Source organism: Pygocentrus nattereri, chromosome 10 (assembly GCF_015220715.1).
Source record: "Pygocentrus nattereri isolate fPygNat1 chromosome 10, fPygNat1.pri, whole genome shotgun sequence".
Taxonomy (NCBI): Eukaryota; Metazoa; Chordata; class Actinopteri; order Characiformes; family Serrasalmidae; genus Pygocentrus; species Pygocentrus nattereri.
The window spans coordinates 8,104,633-8,131,871 of record NC_051220.1 but is presented as its reverse complement, the minus strand read 5'-3'; the positions used below and the strand labels follow the sequence as shown (position 1 = coordinate 8,131,871).

The following is a 27,239-nucleotide window of genomic DNA, read 5'->3' as shown; positions in this document are numbered from 1 at the left end:
TCGAAGAGATTAATCAGGTACATTAGAGCCGGAAACCTGTCAAACTTCAAAAGCTGGCCTTGATAAACATTGTTCAAAGAACTCTTCAAAAAGTTGTTCAGCACATTACATGGACCAGGTCCAGGATGTTATTGTTTATCACTTCAAAATCAAGTCCTATCCTCAGAGTCGTGGGTGGGTGCTGATATAAATAGAAAAGCTGACTGGTACATCAGTGCTGTGTGCTCTTTTACTCAAGAGGCTTTATTGGTTACAGACTCTGTTTAAGAGTGTGTGTAGGTGTCTGAGAGAGAGGAAGAGATCAGAGCCTGTAAATATGGACAATACACCGTAACTATTCAATGCCACCCTTCTCTTTGGAAAAGTGGCCTATGGACAGCACAGAAGCCTCGACATCTAATACCTAAAAAATGACTAGAAATTAAACTTATTAGAAATTCAAGGGAAGAGTGGTGCCTGATTTGTGTACTATAGACCTAAAACCCATCAGTAGTAATTCATAGTTTGCCATGAAAAGTTCTGCAGTGTCTTAAATCCTTGGCTACAGTGTTCAAGGTCTTGAAAGTTAGCTCATGATCGCCTCCAGTATTCATGCCATGCTGAAATGATTGCATATTAACATGGGTCAGATCAGATTAGCTTAGACGTGACAGCAGATTATGTCCAAAGTAAAGGTCAGATACCTATCTTACATGTGGGAAATTAATCGGACTTGAGTCCCTGCTGAAAGGATCTTTTGTATAGCACCATCTCGGACATCCAATTTTCCCAGAACCATTTCTTACCTTCTCATGTTAAAAAGACTCCACTCCATCAATGTCCACTACGTGGAATAATTCCCACATGTGAACATTCAGCTGTTCTAACATGCTGCTCTTCTTGGGTGGCACGTCTTACACTATGCTGGATGTTGAATAAGAGCTGCCGAATCCATCAAGGCCAAGAGATGTGGAAGAAGCAAACGTGATTAGCATGATCTGGGATGTTTTGCCCTGCACTGCCTGGTGAACACTGTTGGTCAGGTTATATTTATTGCTTATAACAGCAAAAACAGCAGTGCATTAACTCCCTTGGGTGGACTGGAGTAAAGTGAGCTCAGTAGAACTTAATTGAACATGGGTGATATTACCGTGAAATTACCCCATTTTTATAAAGCCATACATGGTCATGGGAAAACTTTCTTTCTGGATCCCTCAGATGCATCGTAAAATGATACTTATGCCTTTTTTATGAGGGTAAAGTAGTTATAACTTTATGAGCCGATCTCAAAGACCAGCACCAGATTTAGCCTGGGTTATAAAAGTTTTTCAGTGATGTATGACTATTGATATTTCAATATGGTCCAAGGTTAGGCTTAATCCATGCCTGTGAGTGGCTTGAATTGTTGCCAGAAAAAGCAATCAAAGCAGTCTCAAATGTCATGATCTAAATGATCCCACACACAAAAACAAAAGTATGTGATATGTATTTCATATACTTTGAAAAATGAAATCTTTATATATACACATCTTATCTTTGCAATACCATGTACAGGATATAGAACAACTTTTGTGAAAGCATTGCTTTTTCCCAGACCATTCCAGTTCAGTACCTTCCAACAGTCTAATTCCTTCTCTCTTTATGGTGTAGTCTTTTTTGGTTGGTAAGGCTCTTTGTAATTGCTTGTAGACACAGAACAAATGTTTTCTAAGGGAAGCCCCCCCTTAACTATGCATGCATACATAAATCTACTGGGTAACATTTACAGTTTGGCACATGGATTTTTATCTTTTCACAAGTTGTTTTATGGGGATTCAATTGTACAAAAATGTATGGCGACCAAACATTATGACCATGGGTTTTGTACTTGAAGACACCAAAGCAAACGCCACAGTAGATGTTCAAGATAGATAGATGTCTTATATCCCAGCATTTCTAGGATGAAGCTCTATAACAGTGCTGATAGCAACACACCAGGAGGTCAGAACTGTCCTTTGCAAGGTTCCTTCAATAGCATCTCTTGAACTTGATGAGTTTGTGGAAGGCCTGCTTGAACTCATCATTGAAGGCGGTGTAGATAACAGGGTTGATGAGTGAGTTGAGATAGCCGAGCCAGGTGAAGAAGTCGAACAGGACTGGGTGGAACCAGCAGTCTTTGCAGATAGCCATGACCAGGGTAACCACGAAGAAGGGCAGCCAGCAGACAATAAAGGCCCCCAGGATGATTCCAAGGGTCTTTGTTGCTTTCTTCTCTCTCGCAGCACACAAGCGTTTCCGCTCCAGGACGCTGTCCGCCAGCTTCACCTTGACACTGTTCATGAACAGTGGAGACCCTCCTCCACCTCCTGATCCCCTGGGATGAAGATGCCCCTCCTGGTTGGATGAGGAGTTGAGGGAACAGAGGGATGAGCCTGCCGACGTCTGGATCAATTGTGCTGTTGTGAAACGTTTCCCATAAGATGCCGGTGTCTTGAAGATCCTAGATCGGGCAGCCACATAAATGCGGCCATAGAGGATTACGAGGAGAACGGTAGGCACATAGAAGGCCCCAAAGGTTGAGTACAATGTGTAGGAGATCTGGTCTGTGTTCACTAGGCACTCGGTCAGCTCCTCATGGGCCTTGGCCTGCCTCCAGAAGAGTGGTGGTATGGAGATGGAGATGGCGATGACCCACACCACTCCGATCATTAGCGCTGCCCGCCGAGTGGTCCGTCTCTTGGAGTACTCTAGCGCATCCGTAATGGCCCAGTAGCGGTCCAGTGCAATCACGCACAGGTGCAGGATGGAAGCAGTGCAAAAGGTGATATCTGATGACAACCAGATGTCGCACATGATCTGGCCCAGCGTCCATGTCTTGCTCACCGTATAGACGATGCTAATGGGCATGACTAGAATGGACACCAGCAGGTCCGTCAAGGCCAAGGAACCGATGAGGAAGTTGGCAGGTGTGTGGAGCTTGCGTGTTAGGAAGATGGTGGCGATGACAAAGGCATTGGACAGCATGGTGGCCAGGGTTACTATGGCCAGAAGGGCCGAGAGTGAGATCTGGAGGCCAAGGAGTGTTCCTTTATCCAAAGCCTCCGATCCCTCTGAGTTCTCGGTGATGTTGGGTAAGAAAAGCTCACTAGTGCTGTTATATTGATCCATTACAACTTTTAACAGGTGTTCATAGCTAAGCTGGAGTACCCTCAACTGATCCCCTGTTTGCTTGATGATCAGTCAGATATTCCATTGTAAATTAAGGTTTGCAAATGAAATGTTCCTTCACATGAGGTTCCATTCATGTATCCAGTTTGTTTAACCTGCAACATCAAACAAATAAGAGAAACCACACAGAAGTCCACAGTGACTGAGCATTTCTCAGGTCTAGTCCAATGTTAGTTCCCTATATAGGTCTACAGCAGAACCTTTGACTGTAGTTTGATAATCTCTATGCATAGTTCTATCAGGTATTAAATGTTATCTATTGCCTTTTAACATGATATTGCCAAGTCCTTGAGCACTGGTACCAGTCTTTTGTCTGAATTTATCTCATTCTCTGCATGTGGAAAGAACAAGCAATCCCTCAATGTTTGAGATGAAAGCTGAAAGAGTTGCAGTGCTTTTTCAAGGTGAAGGCTATTGTTATTTCCCACGTTCTGCCAAGTAAAGCGTCCTAGGTAGGGAAGAAGTATCTTGGCACCGGGACTGATCTGTGGTGTTCACTGCATGTGTGCTGCTGCTGGTGACTAACCCTGATGGAAGGCGCCAAATGGCACATGTAGCCAGACCAGGATATGGCTTAGCTCAGAGGAAGGTTGGATTGGATCCACATCATAGCGGAGATCTAGACAAGAGAGAGAGAGAGAAAGGGAAACATAAGGGTTTGGTACAGGAACCGGAGGCATGCATGAATAAGCTCATGATAGCTTACATCTCCATGTAACTGATGTGCCTCTCTAGAGTGGCAACAGCCCATGAGGCACAAGCAAGCCACACAGGGAGCATTATAATGAGGGGCTTAACAAGGCAAACACTTTAATAAAATGCAAATTGCCTGCGTTATCGCTGTTCTCAGTCTTTGCCACCGCGAATTTGCACAGACGTGCATATCAAAACATGCTATTATTCATCTTCATCTGCCTCTCTACACTTTTTCGACATGGCACAAACACGCATTCATCCACACATGCAAGCACTACAAACCACCCACAATTAATTTCCATATCAGTCCGTAGCCATTCATCAATGCGTGAGTAGGCCTCAAATTGATACCTTTGTGTGTAACCACAGGCAAAATGTAAATGCAGCATAAATGTAACCTTGAATTTGTCCAGCGTCCCTGCAAAGTCAATTACTTTAAATACTGTCACTGGACTCAATTAGGCCTACTATAAGACTTTTTAGTTGTACTTTTTGTATAAAAAACTTTTTTGCCAAATTAAATCTGCCAAATGTAAACAACATCAATCAAAGTGGTTGATTCTAGAGAAACTGAGTCTAAATTGTCCACAGTAGTCTTAACGGGTAACCGGGGGCCGGATTCATGAAAGTGTCTTCTTAAATGTGTTTTCCCTTAACTTCATTCTTAAAAAAAACATTCTATTTTCAAATACCGTCTTAAGAACTCTCTTTTTTTTCTTAACTATTTCTTAAGAATAATTCTAATAACAAGCGGTGTTCTTGAAAGCACTGCTTTCAGGCTGTGAGAGTTGAGGGGGTAATCATCTAAATTGCCTCTTCTTTTTTGTCATCACTCCACAATTTTTCCTGTTGGCTGTTTCTTCCTCTGTCATCTCCAGCAAATTAAATAACAGAAATAACAGTTTATGCAAGTTCAAAATGTACTATGCAGCGTTTAGGGTATGTGGTAAAATGCTCCAGAGCATAAATTAGAAAACAACACTTTTTTAAGAACATCGTAAGAAACTAATTATTTATAGTGGAGTTTAAACATTGCATGTTGGCTTTTGAAACAATTACAGTGTCAGATCATCTGAAAGGAATTCTCTTCAAGAATAAATGTGCACTGAGCAAGAAGTGATAAGAATTCAAAGGAGAGCTCAAAATGTTTACATAAATCATTCTTTGAGATGTGAACGTTCTGAGTGGTTTGGTGTGAATTGTTGCTTGTAGAGACTCAACACTGTGAGTCATGCCCATTTCTTTACAGTGGTGTTGATAGGAACCAGGGGTCACCATGACTACAACATATACATATGACCATTTCATGAATGATATGTAATGATTTCCTGGGAAGAAGCTTTTGGGGACATTAAACACTTTGTGAGTTCAGATCATGCCTTCAACATGGTGGAGGTAGTATGAGGGAAGACTGATTGAGGGAGGAAGAAGAACTCTGGCTGGCATTCTGGGCAGCTTCTGCCTGTAGCTAGAAGGCAGGAGAATAAATCAAGAAAGGTGAATTGAATATATGAATATATTTTTAATTGCTTTCATAATGTGTGCAGTAGAGGGTTAAGACTAAGAAGTCTGTAAGAATGTTCTTAAATGTAATTCTTGAAAAAAAAATGTAAGAAGTTTTCAAATATTCTCCTAAGATAACCTTAATTACATTCACTCTGACTGGGGCCCACTGGCTCTGTCACCTACTACTTCTACCCTACACCTAAATCCACTCTATCCCCTTCTTTGGCTTATACAATCTTAAGAAAGGTGGTCCTTTAAAGGTTCTTTAGTAAAGAAAATGGTTCTATAGAGACCCATGAACATTCAAAGAACCCGTTGCATGATTAGAGGGTTCTTTGCATCATGAAAGGGTTCTTGAGACTGATGGAGAATGTGCTGTAGATGGTTCTTAATAGAACTCTTTTGAAAACCCTTTCTATATACCCTTTTTGGGTGCTATACAGAACCATCTACTGCACATTCTCCATCAATCTGAAGAACCCTTTCATGATGCAAAGAATGCCTTAATCCTGCAAAGGGTTCTTTGAGTGTTTCTGGTTCTAGGTAGGACCATTTTCTTTACTTAAGAACCCTTGAAGAACCATCTTTTTTTAAGTGTAGCAAATCAAGTGGCGGGTCATTGTTCTTAAGGCTATAAATGCCGTTCAAATGTGTAAGAGATGTGTGTTTAGGACACATTATAAGCATCACACTTAATTTAATGAACTATTAATTAACAATTTAATGACTTTAAGACTACTGTGGCATGATGAAGTGTTTTATTATTTTTCACCCATAGTTATCTGAAACACATGGAGAATTTGTGTGGAAAGTACAGATTCTAAACGTTTGATTCAAACCATATCTGTGTTTGTGAGTAGCAGAATTGAGATTTTTATTAAGAATGGAATTTGATGAGCAGTTATTGTTCTGTGTGCAGTATTTTTATTTTTTTCTTTGTAAAATAGATAAACCATCTGTCACATTTTGCCATCTGCCATGACTATTCATTTGCTGACATTGAAATAAAAGGAAAAAAGTCAGAAGTAGTTGTGGTTGTTATAGGAAAAACAGTTACAGCATGGTACAATTCAAATTTCTGGTCATTTAAGTGTAAACCAACGAGCCACCTCATCAATACCTCCTTGTTTCTACGCTCCTTGTCCATTTGATCAGCTCCATTGACCATATAGGAGCACTCTGTAGTTTTACAGTTACAGACTGTAGTCCATCTGTTTCTCTGCATACTTTGTTACCCTGTTCCTCAGTGGTCAGGACCCCCACAGGACCTCCACAAAGCAGGTATTAGGGTGGTGGATCATTCTCAGCACTGCAGTAACACTGATGTGGTGGTGGTGTGTTTGTGTGTGTTGTGCTGGTCTGAGTGGATCAGACACAGCAGTGATACTGGAGTTTTTAAACACCTCAGTGTCACTGCTGGACTGAGAATAGTCCACCAACCAAAAATATCCAGCCAACAGTGTCCTGTGGGCAGCGTCCTGTAACTACTGACCAACACAAACCAACAGAAACGACCAACACCAAGGTGGACCAACAAAGTAGGATTGCCTAATGGAGTGGACAGTGAGTGTTTAAGGCGGTGGTTTTAATTGTGCAAAATAATAAACAAAAGTAAACAATATGTAAATAAATGTTGTTTCACATCTTATTTTCTACAAGGTTGACGCTTCTTATTCACCAGCTTTTTGTTCAAGTTTTCTGTTCCACCTTAAATGGAGCGTTTGTCACATTCTGGCCACAGTATAGGCAGGTAACTACTGCACCATTTAAAATGAAGCTTGAGACCCCCGACTTAAAGGCGATAAGCACGTCACTCCCAAATCCCAGCAATCATACTCCCATAATCCCGCAGAGCACCATCCGCCCAAAGACTCTGCACTGAATAATCACCTGTGCAGCAGCTGTAATCGCCCCCGTCGGGACTGCGTTTGGTAAAGTGTGGGGAAACAGCTGTGTGTGGCTATCCGGAGCAAATAAACTCCACCTGAGGTGCTGACAGCTGGCAGGTGAGAAACAGGAGAAATACAGCACATTTCATCTGTCAGAACATGCAGCCAGCACCTGCTCTCCATCACACACTGCACCCCCTGGTGACAAGCGCAACACTGTATGTGGGCTGTCAAATTCAGAGAGAATTTGATGGTGATGTCTCTTTTTCTCCTCATACTGTACGAATAATGACCTAATGATGACATTGGCTTCATTTGCAGGTGAGAATAAATGAACACAAGCAACACCAGTCAAAAGTCTGGACACACCTGACGTTTGGATGATCTTAAAGCCCCTGACGACTCATTTATTTATTTATAGGTTTTGTGATATTTTACTACGAACTGGCAGAGACTAACTAGTAGCGATTGAGTCCCACTTAGTGCAGACGTTAGCATGACCATTCACATTCATTTGCTCATATGTTTGTCTGAACAGCTTGTTATTGCAAGCTTTACGGCTGTCCATCCTGGTGACTATGAGCGCATTTACATGCAGAAAATCAGATTTTGTCATAATCTGATCAACACGTTTACATGCGCTGGGGTAACCAGATAATAGGGAAACTTCAGGTCTACATGAGTCAGACAGTAATCAGATTTCTGCTTTGCAACCAGGCAATAAACTCACAGGAGAAGACGTGACGTAAAAGTAATGTAAAACTCAAAAATCCATCCATCCATCCATCCATTTTCTAAGCCGCTTCTCCGTCAGGGTCGCGGGGGGGTGCTGGAGCCTATCCCAGCAGTCTTCGGGCGGAAGGCAGAATACACCCTGGACAGGTCGCCAGTCCATCGCAGGGCAGACAGACAGACACAGACAGTCACTCACACCTAGGGGCAATTTAGCATGTCCAATCGGCCTGACTGCATGTCTTTGGATTGTGGGAGGAACCCGGAGGAAACCCACGCAGACACAGGGAGAACATGTAAACTCCACACAGAGAGGACCCTGGCCGCCCGGTCGGGGAATCGAACCCAGGCCCTCCTCACTGTGAGGCGATAGCGCTACCCACCACGCCACCGTGAAACTCAAAAATGCCACAGCTTTTTAAATTTTTTAAAGATTGCTCCACGTTACCCGACAATGTCAACAAACATCATCCAGAAGATGAAGAACATTCATATCCTTGAATAGCATGTATTTGGTTTGAGTGTCGCTCTAAAAGTATTTTGCTGCCATTTCTGGTACCGCTGTCTGTTTTCGCACATGCTCAGACTGAGAAATCTGAAAGAAATCAGAGTAAGAGTTCGCATGCACTGAGGAATCTGACTGCTGAGCTAAAATCCAGCCTCTTTATCAGAGTGTGCTGTTTACACGACCATTTGAATAAACAGGTAACTGCAGAAATGTAAACGCACTCATTGACAGAACGAGCCTTATGGATGCTTATTGATCAGGTGTTCCGGATCTTTGGCACATGAAAACAAACCGAGCAGCACTGGATGATCTTAAAGCTCGAGGTGGAACATCATCCATCAGCACTCAGAAATGTATGAAGATGCTAAACCAGAGAACCAGCAGTAACATTTTATAGTTGATTCTAAAGGAAACCTGCAGCCAGTGGAGTGAAGCTAAATCTGGTGTAATATGATCTTGTTTTCTAGTCTGTGTTAATATTCTTGCTGCTGCAGTTTAGTTTGTTGGTTAAACTTGCAGGATGTCCTATGAACAAAGCATTGCTGGAGTTAAGTCAACTAGTAAATACTAGATTAAGATAAAAAAAAAAAAATCTTATATGATTTATATGATATATGATTTCCTGCACATTGAAGTCCAAGAGAAACATGCACTGAATATGAATTTTCTGCTATTTTTCTCCTGGCATTGCACTGCGGTACTGTAACTATTCCATTGACGCCGCTGTCATAGCCATTGGGAGGCCATGGTGGCATTATTAGGACCACTGTGCGGGAGACGAGAACACAGCAGCAGGTTGTATACACCCTCTTTAATGAAGCCAAGCTGCTGTGAATACCGGGTCCATAGGTTAGCTAAATATTTCTTGTTTTTCTTTGGTTCTGCATAATTGGTTCTCTGGAAAAAAGATGGACAAAAAGGAGGTAGATTGAAAACTCTGGTCATTAAATTGGTGCAGCACAGCACGGAGTGAGAGAGAGAGAGAGAGAGAGAGAGAGAGAGAGAGAGAGAGAGAGAGAGAGAGAGGGGGCTCGTTCTCACTACAATTACTTGTCCAAACCATCGTGTTTTTCTTTCCACCTGCTGCATCCAGACAGCTCTGATTAATCAGTTACGCCTCGGGACAACTTGTGCTAAGCTTCTGCATTTTCAGAATTACAAAGTAGGTCACATTTCTGGTGCGTCAATTCCTCTTTTGACCTCCATTTAAAATTCTATACATAAGATATAGTAATATGTGCATTTCAGTGCTAGCAGGATCTCATGGCAACATGCTCAAGCCAAAGATGTTCAAAGCTTTATCTGGAGGCAAAGCTTTTCTTACGACTTTAACCCCTCAAACAGACACCTCTGTAACTAGAGCTCAACAAGCTTGCATTGCAGTCCATGTCGGCAGTGATTAGTAAGCCTCAGTGCATAATAAACCTGGCATTGTAAGAGGTTAAATGATATTCACTGTGGTTTAGAACAATTCTTAGAAATGCAAAAATCCATCTGCTGAGTACAGTAACATCTCCTGATTTGACTCTTTCTCTGAACTCTTTTAACTTTAAGTGCCTGTGTGTGTCTACACTTCAGTTTCTTTATCTCACAACTACAGAACCTCTAGTTTCATAGTAGATACTGAATCATTTATAATGTTTACTTAAAAATGTGGAGTAGGACTGAATAAATTGTAGTAAATAATAATAATAATATATAGTTGTTGCTGAATAAATTGTAGTAGTTGCTGAATAAGTCACAGTAGTTACCAAATAATGTATAGTAGACACTGAATAGGTGCTCGTAGTTACTGAATAATCCATATTAGGGACTGAATAATTAGTAGATGCTGAATAATTGATAGCAGATCCTAAATCATTCATAACTAATTCATATTAGTCACAAACTATTTATAGGAGTTACTGGATAATTAATAGCAGATACTGAACAATTTATAGTCAATACTTAACAATTTATTGTAGTGACTAAATTTTTTAGTAAATACTGAATAATTAATGGTAGATATTGAACAATATATAGTAGACACTGAATAATTTATAGTAGATACTGAATAATTTATAGTAGATACTGAATAATTCATAGTAGATACTTTAAAATTTATAGTACACACTTAATATTTCATAACAGTGACTGAATTTTTTTAGTAGATACTGAATAATTCATAAAGGAACTGAAAGAAATTTAGTAGATACCGAATAATTCATAGAAGTCACTGAATAATTCATAGTAGATACTGAATAATTTATAGCAGATACTAAATATTTCATTGTAGTCACTGATCAATTTATAATAGATACTGAATAATTGGTAATAGTCACTGAATTTATTTGTAGTAGTAATTAATAATTCATTGTAAATACTAAATAATAAGGAATAACATACTGAATAATTGATATAAGATACTGAACAATTGTCAATTCATAGAAGATACTGATTCACTGGTAGGAAATATAAAACAATTATGAATAATTCATAATAAATACTGAGCAATTCATATAGTAGTCACTAAATTCCTGGTATTTAATGAATATTTACTGAACAATTTATAGTGGTTAATTCATAGTCAGAATTGAATAATTGGTAGTAGATGCTGACACTTTGGGAACTTGTGGTTTATTTGTTTGAAACGTGTTCTGATTTGGTTTGGTGTGCTTCAGTTTGAAAATGCAAGTTGGCAGTGCATGAAGGTCTCACTGTATAATTCACTGTACCTCACTGTATAAATAATTCGACCTTTACTAATTCAGAGGTTTTTCACCAGATGCGACCAAAGTTCATGAAATTTTTAGCTGGCAAGTTATTTGTGTGCTTATAAAGGAGTCGAGATGAGGTCAGTCCTAAAGCTGCGGTAGGACCTTTATTGAAACTCCTCTCAGGTCTGTGTGGATATTCCACTGTTTCTGCTTCCTGTTTCTTTTTTATTATTTACAGTGCAGGAGTACTAAACAGGACTTTGGGGGCCTCCCATCTTGTTTATTGTTGTACTGTAAAATTAGAGGCTAACTAAGCACAAGCTATCTAAATTATATTAATTGATAACTGGCTATGTTGTGTGTTCCTGATGATTGGATGCTGGCTCTACCTAATAAGTGACATAAGCAGCTGCTTACAGCCCTGTGGCTGCCAGGGGCCCCCTAACAACTTCTGGGTTACTACTGTACCGTTATGTTGTCTAAGATGAATCATCTCTCATAAGAATGCATGCATTTAGAGCCGAAAAAGCAGAAAAGAATAAGAGAAGATGATGAGAAAAGGCTGGCTTTACTAGCAGTGCTGGCTCTACCTAATAAACAACATGAGCAGCAACTTAGAGCCATGTGGCTGCCAGGGAGTCCATGTATGTTAGGTTTCGTGAAGCTAAAGCTAAAAACCTTGATGACAGAGCCCAAATCCTCTACTTCTTGATGTCCAACTACTCGCTAAAACAAATGGCATAACAACAAAACCACAAAAAAACACACTTTTAAGCTTTTAAAGTTTTTCTCCTTTTCTGTTATTCAGTTTTTCAGCAATTAATGCATGCATTCTTTTATGGGATGGTTAACCAGCTGCTTTCCCTCTCACTCAAACATCTTAGGCAACATAATGACACAATAGTAACCCCAAAGTTGTTAGGGGTGCCCTGGCAGCCATGGGGTGGTTATGTCACTTATGTCAGCTGCTTATGTCGCTTATTAGGTAGAGCCAGCACTGCTATTGGGGGTGGCATGGTTTTACACATCTGGCGTGACAAAGAACTGCTGTACTAGTCATCTTGCTACACATTCAACTTAAGTTATGTAATCATACGTAATAATGTCATTACATAATTTTACATTTTGTATCGATAGGTTTGGGGGCGGCACGGTGGCGTAGTGGGTAGCGCTATCGCCTCACAGCGAGGAGGGCCTGGGTTCGATTCCCCGACCGGGCGGCCAGGGTCCTCTCTGTGTGGAGTTTGCATGTTCTCCCCGTGTCTGCGTGGGTTTCCTCCAGGTTCTCCGGTTTCCTCCCACAGTCCAAAGACATGCAGTCAGGCCAATTGGACATGCTAATTTGCCCCTAGGTGTGAGTGACTGTCTGTGTCTTTCTGTCTGCCCTGCGATGGACTGGCGACCTGTCCAGGGTGTATCCTGCCTTCCGCCCGAAGACTGCTGGGATAGGCTCCAGCATCCCCCCGCGACCCTGACGGAGAAGCGGCTTAGAAAATGGATGGATGGATGGATCGATAGGTTTGACTTTATCATTTGTTTTAAAATCAAGACAAGAAAATATCAAAAACATAAAGAGTAAACCATAGCTATTTGAGTAAACAATGACTCGTTTCAACAAGAATTGATTTTAGTTCAACTTACAACCTGTTTATTATGCCAGCAGCATACCTCTACATACTGACTTGACTTGTGAGACAGCATCAGATATCGATTTTATCATCACATATTCAGGAGAAATCCATTTGGAATTCACACATCCACCCAAGGACAAGTTGCCACTCCCTGCCAATCAAAATCTTCGTTTCTTGCCCATCGATCCCAGCAGCCTCGCAGCGTAGCTCCTTGCGCTGTACACTTACACTCTACATTTACACTCTGGATTTGCTGCTGCTCCAATTTATATGAATATGTATCGGTACCTGCATCCCCAAGGGCAACAGCAGACCGCAGAGAGAGGGCGAGGGGAGGTGGGGGTGGGGAAGGGGCGACCAAGGCAGATTAGAAGTCATCTAAACGATAAAAAATCATGCCTGTGCGTACTTTAATCAAGATTGAAGGGCGAACGTGCATTCTCCTTTTTCCAATTGCAGCAGCACAGCCAAGGAACAGAATGTGATTAGTGCTCTGGCAGATGGGAACCTGGACTGATTTGGCCAAAAGAGCTACAGGTAATGTGGAACAAGCCAGGCAGCAATGACGAAGGTATAACACGCAGCTCTGCAATGTACACTGCAAACCATTGAGGGACCCTCACAAAACCTAAAAACATGAAACCTAAATCATTTTTGCATATAAAAATATATTAAAATCAATGCTGAGGTGCCAGGTGCTCAGTGCTAAAGGCCTCGAGTGTATTTTTTTCTACTTGTTTCTAATGGTTTATTTTGTGTACTGCTTCTTGGGCTGCTTAAGCTGGCCTCTTGAGATGACTCGCAGGTATGAGGCTGGTTGGGTCAGCAGCTTGAGCCCCGCTATAGCGCTGCCTTGCTGGCCACTTGAACGACGCTACATCGCAGCTATGAGGCTGCCTGGGTCAACTGCTTTAATGATATTACACCGCAGCTACATGGATCCTCGGGCTGGCTGCTGAAGTGACACTACATGACAGCTACAAGGCCTCCCAGACTGGCCACTTGGACTACGTGGCAGCTTGAGTAATGGTTCATTGTAGCTACATGGCTGCTTGGGCACAGCTACATTGCAGCTACATGGCTTCCTGGTTGGGCCATCTCAGTGATGCTTAATCAATGCTACACTGCGACTGTGTGGCTGATTGAGTGACACTACATTACAGCTACAAGACTTCCTGCACCACAGCTGTGAGGCTGCCCAGGCTGAGCGCTTGGGAGTTATCCCCTGTGGCTTACGACTTTTTTACTGCTGTGCAAACCTCACCTGCATGCCACTGACCCTCCTGATGATGCGGCTGCAGGACAGACTCGACACATTTCATTATAGCCATTGCTTCATCCGTGTTTTCCCTTTTTTGTATTAATTAACATTTTATACTAATGTTAAAACCTTATTTTCTGCTCATATTGTTATTGCTTGCTATCCTGTGTATAGGATGGGCATCAAGAGGAGGATATGTTCCCCTTTTGAGTCTTAGTTCCAGTCAAGGTTTTTTCCTCTTGCTCTCAAGGATTTTTTGTCACTGTCGCCATCGGCGCCACTGGGGTCTCGGATGCTTGTTTTATAAAGCGCTATATAAATAAACTTTGGCTATGAGGCGTTCAGACTTCTCCCAGGCTGTGTGGTTGCGTGCCCTCCTGGGCTGAGGTGAGCTCCCCCTGTGGCTAAGGCCTTTACCTGGGCTGACCCAAGACTTTCTGGTCCATCTAAGTGACTCTTTGTCGTCCTCTGGGGATTTTTTCCCTCACCACTTGAGCAAATGTGTGTGTGAGTGTGTGTTTCGTGAGGGACAAACATGAAATCTTAATGATGACCATAAATAAGGTATATGCATTATGTATTCCTGTGCAGTTACTTACTTTTCTTAGTGACACATACAGTATTATGTTTAATTTTCATTTTTTTATAGTTTTTTTCTTACCTTTAGTCATCCTTTCTACATTTTTACATGAGTAGTAAAAGCCCGTTCTTTGAGGCAATTTATGCAGCTGCATCTTCATCAAGTTTGATTTTTAGTTTATTAGGCTTGATCTCATTTTAAGAAACAAAGTGTCAGTTTTCCAACACAAATCTAACATCAAGTCTCTGTTTAGGGATCTGTAACAAATAGGGCTCCTCAAAACATTATTTATTAGTGATTACTGCAATATCAGCCTTTGTAATATTGATACTGCAAATGAGCCATCTAACCAATCACAATGTTTTCTTCCTTTGTGCCTTGTCCAAACTGACCAATTACAGGTCCAGATTAGGGCATTTTGGGTGTTTTGATGAAGATGTTCATGTAGTCACAACAAAAGTCAGTTGGTCAAAATAATACAGGTCAATCTTAAACCACTTTTATACATTCTCCTTGAAATGCAAGTGACTTGCTTCAGATCTTTATCTAACTTTCTGATCTCAGTGAAAGCTGGATTCAGCTGGAGTTTGGAGGGCAGTCTTTAAAGTCACAAGGATTTGGTGAAGCCAATCTCAATTACATCAAATTCCTGCTATATTGCCTCTGATTCTTGAAGGTAACGCCTCTAAGAAAGTTCGTTTTACAAATACTGATGCTCTACCCAGCGTGGCTCTAAATAGCAGACGATTTGACTCCACTGTGTACAAATGGTCACAAATAAAGCCCAAACTTTTAAATATGCAACAGCTCCCAGCACTTGTGGGTCATCAGCATGTCCTACAGAAACTTTAAGACCACTAAAATAGTCTATCCCTAAAATAAGCCAACATAAAAAGAAGTGTTAGTGGCCTAGTTTGTTTAGCAGTCTCAACAATGCTGAGGTTTCTAATTGGACACATTTGTTGGAGTTGGAGTGATATCAAGAAAACCAACACATTTCCATATACCCACCTACCACCTTTAGCAGCTTAGCCCCGCCCATTTACACCAATGCTATAAGGAGTGTTTAAGCATGCTCTGCTTTTTGAAACAAAAGGCAGCCAATCAGAACAGAGCTCTTTTGCATATATTGGTCTAAAAGGCACAGTACGAAAAGCAGTTTAACAATAGGGGATAGAGGCTGGAAAATGGTCATATATGTGAATTTTGATTCTTTTTGATAGATAATTATAATAATAATAATAATAATAAGTTCAATTTATATAGTGCCTTTCACAAACCCAAGGACACTTTACATAGCATCATAAAAATAAATCAAATAAAATTGAGACTACAGAGAAGAAAAAGGAAGGTTAGCACAGATTTGAAGGATGACAGAGAAGAACAATTATGAAGAGTGGAAGGTAGAGAGTTCCAGAGTTTGGGGACAGCAGCACTCAAAGATCTGCCACCCATAGTAGAAAGTCTAGCTGATGGAACTGTAAGGAGTCCAGAATTAGAAGATCGGAGAACACGAGAGGGACAACGTAACGAAATGAGAGTAGAAAGGTATGTCAGAGCCAGACCATGTAAAGCCTTGAAGGTAAGAAGGAGGATTTTCTGCTCAATCCTAAAACTAATAGGAAGCCACTGCAACTGTAGAAGAACAGGAGTAATATGAGCTGTGCACTTGGTGGAGGTAAGAACCCTGTATGCTGAGTTTTGGACGTACCGAAGACGATTGATTGGTTTAGCTGGAAGGCCATAGAAAAGTGAGTTACAGTAATCGATGAGAGAGAAGATGAAGGCATTGATCAACACTTAGCGTCAGTGTCTCTCAGCGTAGGGCGTAAGCGTGCAATGTTAGACAGATTATGAAATGCGGTTTTGATGACCAGCTTAGTGTGAGGCTAAAAAGTGAGAGATGAATCAAGAAGACAGCCGAGGCTTTTAACAAACTGGGCTGGCTTAATATCAACACCATCAATGTTGACTGAAAAGTTCAATACCTGGGAAAGTGCAGTTTTACCTCATAAACATAAACCCCCTCAAACCTCAGTGGAGACAATGGATATAAGAAAAATGTATGGGCCCAAAAGTTGATCTTCTTTGAGCTGTCTCTGTTTTATTCAACCAAACCTTTGTTTTATTGCTCTTTGTTGCTGATCTCCAAACAAGGTGGGTTTCAAAGCTTGAAAAATCTATCAGGCGTAGACCATGCTGGGGCTGCATTACAACAACCTAGCTGTCCGCTGGGGAATCATTTAACAAGCACACAAATCCCTGGTCGAATCCCTGTCTTGGTTTTTGATCATAGCCATCAGTTACAGACCTGCAGGGCTGGAGTTCAGCACGCTTTGGTGATATAGTGCTCTACCATTGGATATGTATCTGGGCTCAGGACTGTCTTTTTCTCCAACTTATTGGTAACTAGCAAAGATACTTTCTCTAGATAGACAAAGCACTTCATCTAAGTCGCTCTGGATAAGAGCATCTGCTAAATGCTGTAAATGTAAATGTATCTACCATACATACCCAGAATTCATATCCAGAAGTGCATCAGTTGCATTTTTTCACATTCACTGCCCAGTTTAGTGTTTTTCATTGTCAGAAAAAGGTTATATGTCTGGTGAACTCATTCATCATCTAGGATCCTGAGATTCCACTTATGATATTCCACTTATGGAAATATGATATTGCTCGAGTGCAGTTTGTTGTGAAGGTGGTATACAGGGGTCACAGAAATGTCCATTGTTGTGTCCCTAGTTTTTGCAGATATATTACACTTGAACAACACGTTAGGGTTACAATTAATTTAGATTTAAAATTAAAGCAATACATCATTTTAACAGCTGCACCTTCTTCAGCCATAAATATAGCAATATAGTTTCTTAAATCAATCATATATAATTTCAAGCACCATGTTTTTCTGCAATTTTAACAGCAATAATCTATGTATGACTATAAAATATATACATTAAATGGCAAAGAAAAAAAGGGAAAGAACATATAAAATATATAATGAAAGTTGTGGTCCCCAGGAGTCGTGTCACTGGTGTTACTGCTTCATAAAAATCTCTTATTTTAAAATAATAATAATAATATCACCTTTCACAAACCCAAGATTGCTTCACATAGCATGGGGAAAAATACGCAGTGGAGGAGGAAGAAAAATGTGTATTAAAGAGAAAAGTCTTTAAGTCAGATTTAAAAGAGGAAAAGGAAGAGCCGTCCCTGAGGGTTTGAGGAAGAGTTTGGGGGCGATGGCACTGAAGGACCTGGAAAGTCTGGTGTGTGGAACAGCAAGTAAGTTATTGCAAGTAGACCTTAGGGAGCGAGAGGGAGTGTAAGAGGTCTGCAGTTCTCTGAGGTAGGGAGGAGCAAGATTATGCAGGGCTTTGAGTGAGTAGCAAAATTTTAAATGTTATACGGGACGGGACGGGACCGGCAGCCAGTGTAGCTGAGAGAGAACGGGGGTGATATGATCTGAACGCTTAGTATGGGTGAGCACTCTAGCCGCAGAGTTCTGAATGTACTGTAACTTTTGGATAGATTTTACAAGGAGACCAACAAAGAGGGAGTTACAGTGGTCAATACTGTAAAGGGACATAATGAAGGCATGAACCAGAGTTTTGGCCTCTTTATCGGCAGGCTTAACGAGCAGGCCATCAAAACTAACCGAAAAATTGGATGATGACTTTTATAGTACATGTTTAGGGCCAACCAGTAAGACTTCAGTTTCATCAGTGTTTAGCATGAGAAAGTTATTGTGCATCCAGAGCTTTAAATCAGAAATACAATCAATTAGTGTACTGGGAGGGGAATCTGAAGGTGATGTGTTAATCGGAATCTGAATGATCTGCCCAAGGGGTGAAATGTAAAATTAGAAATTTTGAAATAAAACTCACACTGATGACACCGCTTGACTTCCTTTTCACCTGTTTTCTGAACATCTATGAAAAAAGGCACATGGAAAGTCCACTGTGTCTTTACAGTTATCAGAACTTTTCTAATTTAGCTCATGATTTCATACGAAGCTTTTAGTTGACGTCACTTGTGTGACCGACGTTATTCTTAGGCAACTGTGATAAAAACAGAATACAAACAGATCAAATTCCATTTTTTAGTGGGCATTCCATGACTGACAACATGTGGTTTGATCCTCTGTAGCCGCAGTTTCGTAAAGCGCAATTTTCATGAAAAATGTCACTGGTGTCACCTTCCTTATGGACAACACACCAATGACGTTCAGTAACACCAGTGACTCCTATGGACAGATAAAACAGTTGATGTTTCTGTAGAATGACCCTAAGAGTTCATGGCCATCCAGCACAAAGAGGGAGAGGGGTTGTTTTTTTTGGATGAGAACGCAACAACGTACAATAAGATCTTTCCATGAATCACTGAAAATCTAAGTGGCAGCTGCAGAGTAGCTCACTAAAACACTGAACGAAAGGTCTGGGGACTTGTTTTAGGGGACATGGCAGCCTCAAATTGACAGAAGCACCCCTGTGGAGACAACTTGAAAGCAGCATCAGCTTTCCTTCTTGAGGGACAACAGCTATATTTTTTTGTGAACCACAGTCACATACAAAAATAAAGGTGCCGGAAAAAGGTTCTTTGGAGTGAAGCCAAACGACTACGTCTCATCCACAAAGGGCCGGCGTGGCTGCAGGTTTTCATTCCAACCAAGCCGGAGATCACCTTATATAACTAATCAGCTGTTGAGGAGACTAATTGATAAAATGGGAGGAATCGGGAATCTTCTGCTTGTTTGGAATGCAGACCTGCGGCCAGGCCCTTTGCAGGTAAGATTGCAGCCCTGGCAGATAAGAACCACTTTTGGTCGGCCTTTCATTTGATTACCCTTTACAGACTCAGAGAAAGCTTTAATGGCTCAAATGTTGCTCTGTTATGGCTGTTGTTCTCGTAAAAAACCTTAAGAGACATTAGATACAGGAGAGATTAAGGAGGGATTGGAGATGAATGTTATTATTTCAATGAATCTGTGCTTAGAGCTTTATTGAGCATCTCTTGCTAGTTTGCGATTCATTGTCACAAGGCACAGATTGTAAGTGCATCAGTCAGAAAATGGTGATAAAAGTAACAAACTACTTGTCAACAAAACTCCTCATTTCTGCAGGTTTATCGTTATTCGATATGCAGCTTCTAACTCTCTTGCAGTAAACAAGCCTTAGGTATTGCTGTGCTAATGTTGTGTACCTGTGTAGTGACCTTATGCACCACACTCCTGTGCTAAATCCTCGGAGAGTGTGAAGGCAGAGTGGTACCGGAAAGCTGGACGTTACGCGAATGATAAAGTAGTTCCAATTTTAGCCAAGTGATCAAATTATGTGGCTGGTTCAAGACATCACAGAAAAACAGTAAAGCATTTGCGCCACTTTCCATCAAAAGTGCTGGCTTGAAATGCTATGCCAGTGTTTATCTGACGTTGAAACGTCCAAGTAAGAATGGAGATTTGATATAAAAATCACATTTATGCATGCATAAAAGTATGCAAAATGGAATGGAGCTGGCATTTATTATTTATCTTAATATCTTCATTTTTTGCCATAAAAAAAAAACATCTGAATCTTTTTTTAAATCCAATTTTATGTGTTTAGTGTGGTTTTTGGGTCCAATTTTAATGTGGTTTCTAAAGGTAAAATCAAAACGTGTTCAAAAGCAGCTACAACAGGCTAAGACTCACAAGGGCTAGAAGTGTAAATACTGTACACGTAATGTAAATCATGCTCATGTGAATGATTGTAGATATAGAGAATCATGTAAATTAGACTAAATTATTCCTTTGACATGAACCCAATGAGTCACCAGAGTTTTCTATCACTGTATAAAAGATGCACATGGCTCCCTTTCGTGTTTAACAGTATAATCAGTAAATATTGATTGTTGATGATATTCTAGTCCTATTCATGCGTTTACTTGTTCACAAAGGTAGTTTGTGTCACAAACGAATTAAAATCCATCCATTTTCTAAGCCGCTTCTCTGTCAGGGTCGTGGGGGGTGCTGGAGCCTATCCCAGCAGTCATCGGGCGGAAGGCAGGATACACCCTGGACAGGTCGCCAGTCCATCGCAGGGCAGACAGACAGACAGACACAGACAGTCACTCACACACTCACTTACATCTAGGGGCCAATCGACCTGACTGCATGTCTTTGGACTGTGGGAGGAAACCGGAGAACCCGGAGGAAACCCACGCAGACACGGGGAAAACATGCAAACTCCACACACAGAGGACCCTGATCACCTGGCTGGGGAATCGAACCCAGGCCCTCCTCGCTGTGAGGCGACAGCGCTACCCACCCCGCCACCCCCCCGAATCAGATAATGGGGAAACTCCAGGTCTATCAGATTTCTACCTTGAACCCACCCAGTAAAGTTGAAGAAAAGACGTGACTTAAACTTAACGTAAAACTCAAACTTCAGGCCATGTTTTCTTTTTTTTTTTTTAACATCACCCCACTTTTTACCGGGAAATATGAACATGCATCATCTAAAAATGATGAATATTTAAATCCTTCATTTCGTCAAGTATGCGGTAGGTTTCAGCGCCGCTCCAAATGTGTTTTGCTGTGTCTCGCGGCAACACTGCTTGTTTATTTCCGGTACCGGTGTCTGTTCTCGCACACGTGCAGACTGAGAAATCTGAAAGACATCAGAGTAAGAGCTCACATACACTGAGGAATCTGATTACTGAACTAAAATCTAGCTCTTTAATCAGATTTCTTATTTGGATTTCTGGACCTTACTCCAGTTTGAGAGTGTGCTGTTTACACGGCCATGTGATTAATCAGATAACTGCAGAAATCACTGACTGCTCCATCTCTACCTAATACTGAGAACTTTGGTACTTGTGATGTTAAATTGAGTCAGCAAATCGTGGTCACTTAGCAGAAAGGAGTCGTACTTGTTACGGCTTTAAATTTGCTCAGGATGTCCACCGCTCTTGCGTACCTCTCCATGCGTTAGTCATTTTATACATCATTTCATACCTCAAGCGTAGGAGAAAGATCAAGACTTACCACGACAATCCTCCCACGGTCACCATTATGTGTGATTCATCGGGTCACCCAGGAAACCTTCTAGCATGACTTTCTAACATCTGTGGCCTTCTCCTCTCAAAGCCACAGGGATTGTGGGAGTTTTTCTGATAGAAAATGGAATCCTTTGATCTGGTACGAGGAACATTGTGGGTTCCAGAAGCCCTGAATGAAAAAGGCACAGAGCCTTTGTGTCCCACTCTCTTGGCTCAGAGAGGTCTTCGATGCTCTTTATGACATAGCCGGGGTGACGACTGCAGCCTTTGGTCATCTCTAAAGGGCTTGGAGAGGAACATCGATCTGATCCTGGGGGATGAAGCATATGAGTCATGCTGAAACTCTGGCAGGTGTCGGGTCTGAGTTTTGCTCTGATGGCTTGGCTTCTCGATGCGTTCCTCTGAGAACGGGAAAGAGTTTCTGTAATTATCATATGGACTATATGTAGTCCATAAGTGGCTGGACATCTTTTATGTTTTCTGATATGTATGAAGTACTGTTACCTATAAAATGGACTAGAGACAAAATTTGGGCTTCTAGGTGACAACTACTACGGTTGTATTACAGTTTTGGTTGTACTGCATTTAGGCATTTGAGCAATGCAAATTAGTAATCGGCAATAATACTTATCCACCTCTTGTGAGCCACATTAGCCACCTCAAGGACTCAAAATATAGGTGGTAAAATGTTCTTTGAAGCAATTCCATTGATCCACATCTGTGTCACCAAAGAATCTCTCAATGAATTGCGCATTAGAGACATATTGTGACCAGCAACTAGAACTGAATGTTTTTGTTGCATCCCTCAGCCTCATCAGTTTGACAGAATTCACACCTTTACATCCTTTTTTTGTGTTTTATCCATCAATGTTCTCACACATGAAAGACCCAGTGATGACCCATCCTCAGCTTTTGGGCAGAGGCCACCAGATTTTCAGTGAAAAAGTCCTGGTATTAAAGAGTTCATGATGCCATGCACCCTAACAAGGTTACCGGGGCCTTTGGATATGAAACAGGCCCACAGCATCACCGATCCGCCCCCACACTTCACACTTCACGGGCATGAGGTGCTTTTCCGCATACTCATCTTTTATGTTACGCTAGACCCACTTAGAGTGTTTGTTGCCAAAAAGCTCTATCTTGGTCTCATCTGACCAAAGCACACGGTCCCAGTTGAAGTCCCAGTACCGCTAAGCGAACTCCAGATGTTTACGTTTATGCAAACAGCTTGTTGGCATGTTGATAGTGCCTGATGGTTGTTATGGAGACTTTGTGGCCTCAAGATGCTACACTTTGGAGAACTTCTTCTTTGGAGGACGAGATAAACTCACGTCCTCGTCCAGGCTTGTTTGCCACTGTTTCAGTTGTTTTAAGCTTCTTGATGATTCCTCTGACTGTATGAGCAGGTGTAGGTGAGTGGCTATTTTCTTGTAGCCACAGCCTGACTTATGAAGGTCGACACACATCTGCTTTACTTGGACGGTGTGTTCTCTTGTCTTTCCCATGTTGAAGAGTGGATAAGAGCAATAGGCCTCTGTGTTGTGTCACGTCATATTTATACCCCAGGGAAACAGGAAGTGATGAATTACTAATTAAAGGTTCCTAGATACTCTGATCAACTTTATAAACTACAGTAGAAATGACAGAAATGCTTCAATTACATTCATTATGAATATCAATAATTGTGGAACAGGTGATTTTATGAAAAATTTCTTAGTCAGGGATTTTTTATTTATTTTGAAATTCACTTGAGTTAGGGGTTACATTTTTCTACAATGTTCAGTGTGAGATTATGCTTCTGAAATAAAAACTGAATTTATTTTAAGGCTTTTACCACATCTTAACGAGGGGTGCCAATAATTGTGGAGGGCGCTGTATATAATTGTTTACTGTAAAATGTAACGTATGGCAAAATGACATTATTATTATTATTATGTCTAAATGTCAAATCCTGTATGAGTAAATTAAGCATGACTGGTCACTTTATGGCCTTCCAGACCAAAGTGCTGTAGAGACTAGCCTTTACCCTCATCCAACGCTCTGAATTCAGTTCATGAAGGCGTTGCTAATTAGCTGATGAGCTAAATCAGGTGTGTTTAATGAGACACTGCGCTGAAGTCTACGATGTTTTGGCCCATGAGGACTGGAGCCTGACGCGTGTGCTTCATTGTGTGGGCACTGTTATTCTTCTTCTTCTGTCTTTGAGACTGGAAGTCGATAAAGATAACTGAATCTCATAAGCTACATTCAAGTCAGTTTCATGGCTATAGAACAGAATAGAATAGTGGTTCTCCATGTTCTCCTCTGTGTTCCAAATTGTGGTAAAAGGCATGAAAGGCATCAGGATACTCAAACAGGTGCTAGTGTAATAAATAATGCATCACAGTCCAGTTTGATGAATTCTCACAGAGACAAATGAATCAGAAGGGTGAATAGCGCGAGTTGCGGGAATCGGCCTGTTGAGTTGATAGTGCCTGACAGTTTGTCAAGCTGTGAGAGCTGAGCTTGACCTTTCTGGAAAATGAAGACAGGAGGATGGGCCTGGCTCGAGGGCAGAGAGATGCTGGGAGAAGGTCATGAGTTTCGATGAGGTAAGGAGAAGTTTGAAGGAAAGCCCTGCCAAAACCGCCGACGGATGAAAGAAGTTGTCAGAGACGTTCAGGACCCAAAACTCACCCCCAGCCAGGAACCTAAACAATCAAATTACCCCCAATCGCCGTTGATCAGTCAAGGTACTTTTGGTGTCGGAAGCTTGCTTATTTAGTTTTGCACTGGAGCTATGAGGCTAATGTAGCTAACAACCTTGCTAGAAAAACTAGGATAGACCAGCATATTTTGTGTTCTGGAGACTGGTGTGAATGAGCACCAGACCAGCATAAACCAGCATAAACTGTGCTGTGTTGTTTTTTTTTCCAGCAGGGAAGTAGTTCAGGTGCTGCTAGATAAATTAGCATTGTGCTAACTGCAGCTTAAAATCATCATACACAAGTTGTTAGGTAACCTCTAATAGACTTTCTTACATACTTTTAGACACTGTTGTCTATTAAAATGGACAAAAGTCCCTCACGTAGCCAAAAACAGTCCTTGCATTTCAGTCACATCATTTTTAAAATAATTGAAATAATTTAAAACATTTAAATAATGAATGCATGCTTCTCTTGCAGAAAATTATACTGTATATTCTGCAAACTCAAGTGGGTACTATGTTTGCAGAAGTATTCTGTGGAATTGTAACGGGAGCGAGGACGTGGACGCATATGTGGAGATAAGCGACGTTTATTAAGGTCAAATCCAAAATCAGGGTCGAGACAGTCTAGGGTCATACAGCCAACGCATAGAGGTCACAGGACAGACATGACAATAAAGAGCACTGAACCAAACACCACAAGAACACAATACAACCAACAGTTCAGACAACAGTACAGATAACAAAGACCAGCCAAAACAAGGGGCAAACACAGGGCTTAAATAATAACAGGGTAAACGAGGGACAGGCGGGAAACAGGTGGAGATGATCAGGGGTGGAGTCATGAAACAAAGGGGCTGGACCAAAACAAACACACATGGGCTAAACCAAAACAACAGAAGCACATGGACAGGACTGGGAGGGGCCAATTGTGACAGGAATGGCATATGGCACTTTCCCCTAGTGTGGAATAAAAAGATATAGGCTGGTAAAACTGATGGACTCATTTTAGATAGTTTAAAAAAAAAACAAATTTGTTTAGAACCAAATTTACAACAAAATAAAATGAAGAAATCTAATTGTGGTCAGTCAGACGGTGCAGACCCTTTTGGAATTAACTATGGCTCATTCTGAATGCATTTTGAAGTTGCATACCTGACAGAGAGAGCAAATTAATTCATGGGAAACTATAAATCTTTGCTTACTTTATGGTATATAGCAACCAGAAGTGGCGCAAACTGAAAAGCACCTTTGTCCCCTATTCGGACCATCAAGTCTGAAATTTGTCCATGTTTGTCCATGATAGATAATCTATTACACATTACATAACTACTCGGCACGGTTCGAGAAAAGTCAGTGATGACTTAGAGATGTTAGCACTATGCTAATTAGTCTAGCATCAGCTCCCCTTATGTTGTTTAAAAAGATCAAATTTGGTTAGGTTAGTTTACAGCTAAAGAAAACGAAGGAAGCTTATTGTGGGCAGCCAAATTGTTCAGACCAATTTGAATTCATCAAGAAAGTTCTAAACCTTTGCTAATTTTATGGTTATTGCAACCAGAAGTGCCACAAACCAGAAGGCATCTTGTTAGCTTAGCACACTTAGTCCCCTATTCAGTCCATCTTGACGTTCATCCGTACTTTGGGCATGTTAGAAAATCTATTACAGATTACTTAACAATGCAGCACAGTCAAGTAGCTGCATTAGTCTCATAGCTCCAGTGTAAAACTAAAACAAGCTTCCCACACCAAACATGGCCTGGTTGACTGACTATACTGAGGGAAAACTGTTTAAATTTCACATTTCGCTGAACTATCGACTTAACCGTTCCTATGTTGTCATACAACTCAGCTCATGTGAAGATTCTACTGGGAGAAAAGAAATCAGGCCTTTGTTGTTCACAGTGCTGAGAGCTCCAGAGGCTTTACACATCCAGTGCCCCGAGTCCTCCCCATCACCTGACATGACACAATCCCCCGAACAGAAAGACCCCACTGTATTTGCCACGGTCGCACATAATCCATGTTCAACAGAGCATCAGCTTGGCCAGCTCAGACATGTCATCCATATGTCTGGAGGGGTCTAAAGAGAAAAATCTAGTTTTTGACATAGCAACACTGACAACATGGCTGAGATGTGGTTTTATTTGACAATTGCCTTTGGACAGTTATTTTAATCCATGATTAGTTTCAAAAGAACAAAATTCAAACAGAAGATCAACTAATTGACTACCTATACACATACTTGTAACAGCACTTAGAATTCTTTGTGAGACTGGAAATCTATGTTATAATATTTCTAAGAAATATTCAAATGAAACAAAGAAATGATGCATCAAATCTATTTCCCAATCAAGAGACAGGAATAAAAGAGATTAAAATAGATGAGCATATTCACAAGAAACGTGCCAATGCACCGATTTGGAAACTTACAGTTGACCGGGGCAGATCTAGCAGGGCAGAAATTTTATAAAATATCTTGTGGCAAAGGTGGCATCCTATGACAATGCAATGTTTAAAGATTTTTAAACACCTCAGTGTTGCTGCTGGACTGAGAATAGTCCACCAACCAAAAATATCCAGCCAACGGTGTCCTGTGGACAGCATCCTGTGGCCACTGATGAAGGAGTAGAGGATGACCAACACAAACTGTGCAGCAGCAGATGAGCTATCGTCTCTGACTTTACATCTACAAGGTGGACTGACAAGATAGGAGTCTCTAATAGAGCGGACAGTGAGTGGACACTGCTGTGTGATCCACTCATACCAGCAGAACACACACTAACACACCACCACCACATCGGTGTTACTGCAGTGCTGAGAATGATCC

At 41.1% G+C, this 27,239-nt stretch overlaps 1 protein-coding gene across 6 annotated transcripts in view; it reads right to left on the bottom strand.

Moving 5' to 3' along the window:
• Positions 1-1,474: 1,474 nt before the first annotated feature.
• The window catches only part of htr1d (5-hydroxytryptamine (serotonin) receptor 1D, G protein-coupled), a 63,838-nt gene continuing 38,073 nt past the window's right edge, over positions 1,475-27,239 (bottom strand). For 3 of the 6 annotated variants that reach the window (XM_017704922.2, XM_037541755.1, XM_037541756.1), the window contains one exon: positions 1,475-3,805. In XM_017704922.2, coding sequence (XP_017560411.1) covers positions 1,987-3,126 — 1,140 coding nt within the window. In that variant the 5' untranslated portion in view covers positions 3,127-3,805 and the 3' untranslated portion in view covers positions 1,475-1,986. Of the gene's footprint in view, positions 3,806-21,709; positions 22,034-27,239 lie in introns of all 6 variants that reach the window. The other 3 variants (XM_037541757.1, XM_037541758.1, XM_037541759.1) reach the window with 2 other exon arrangements.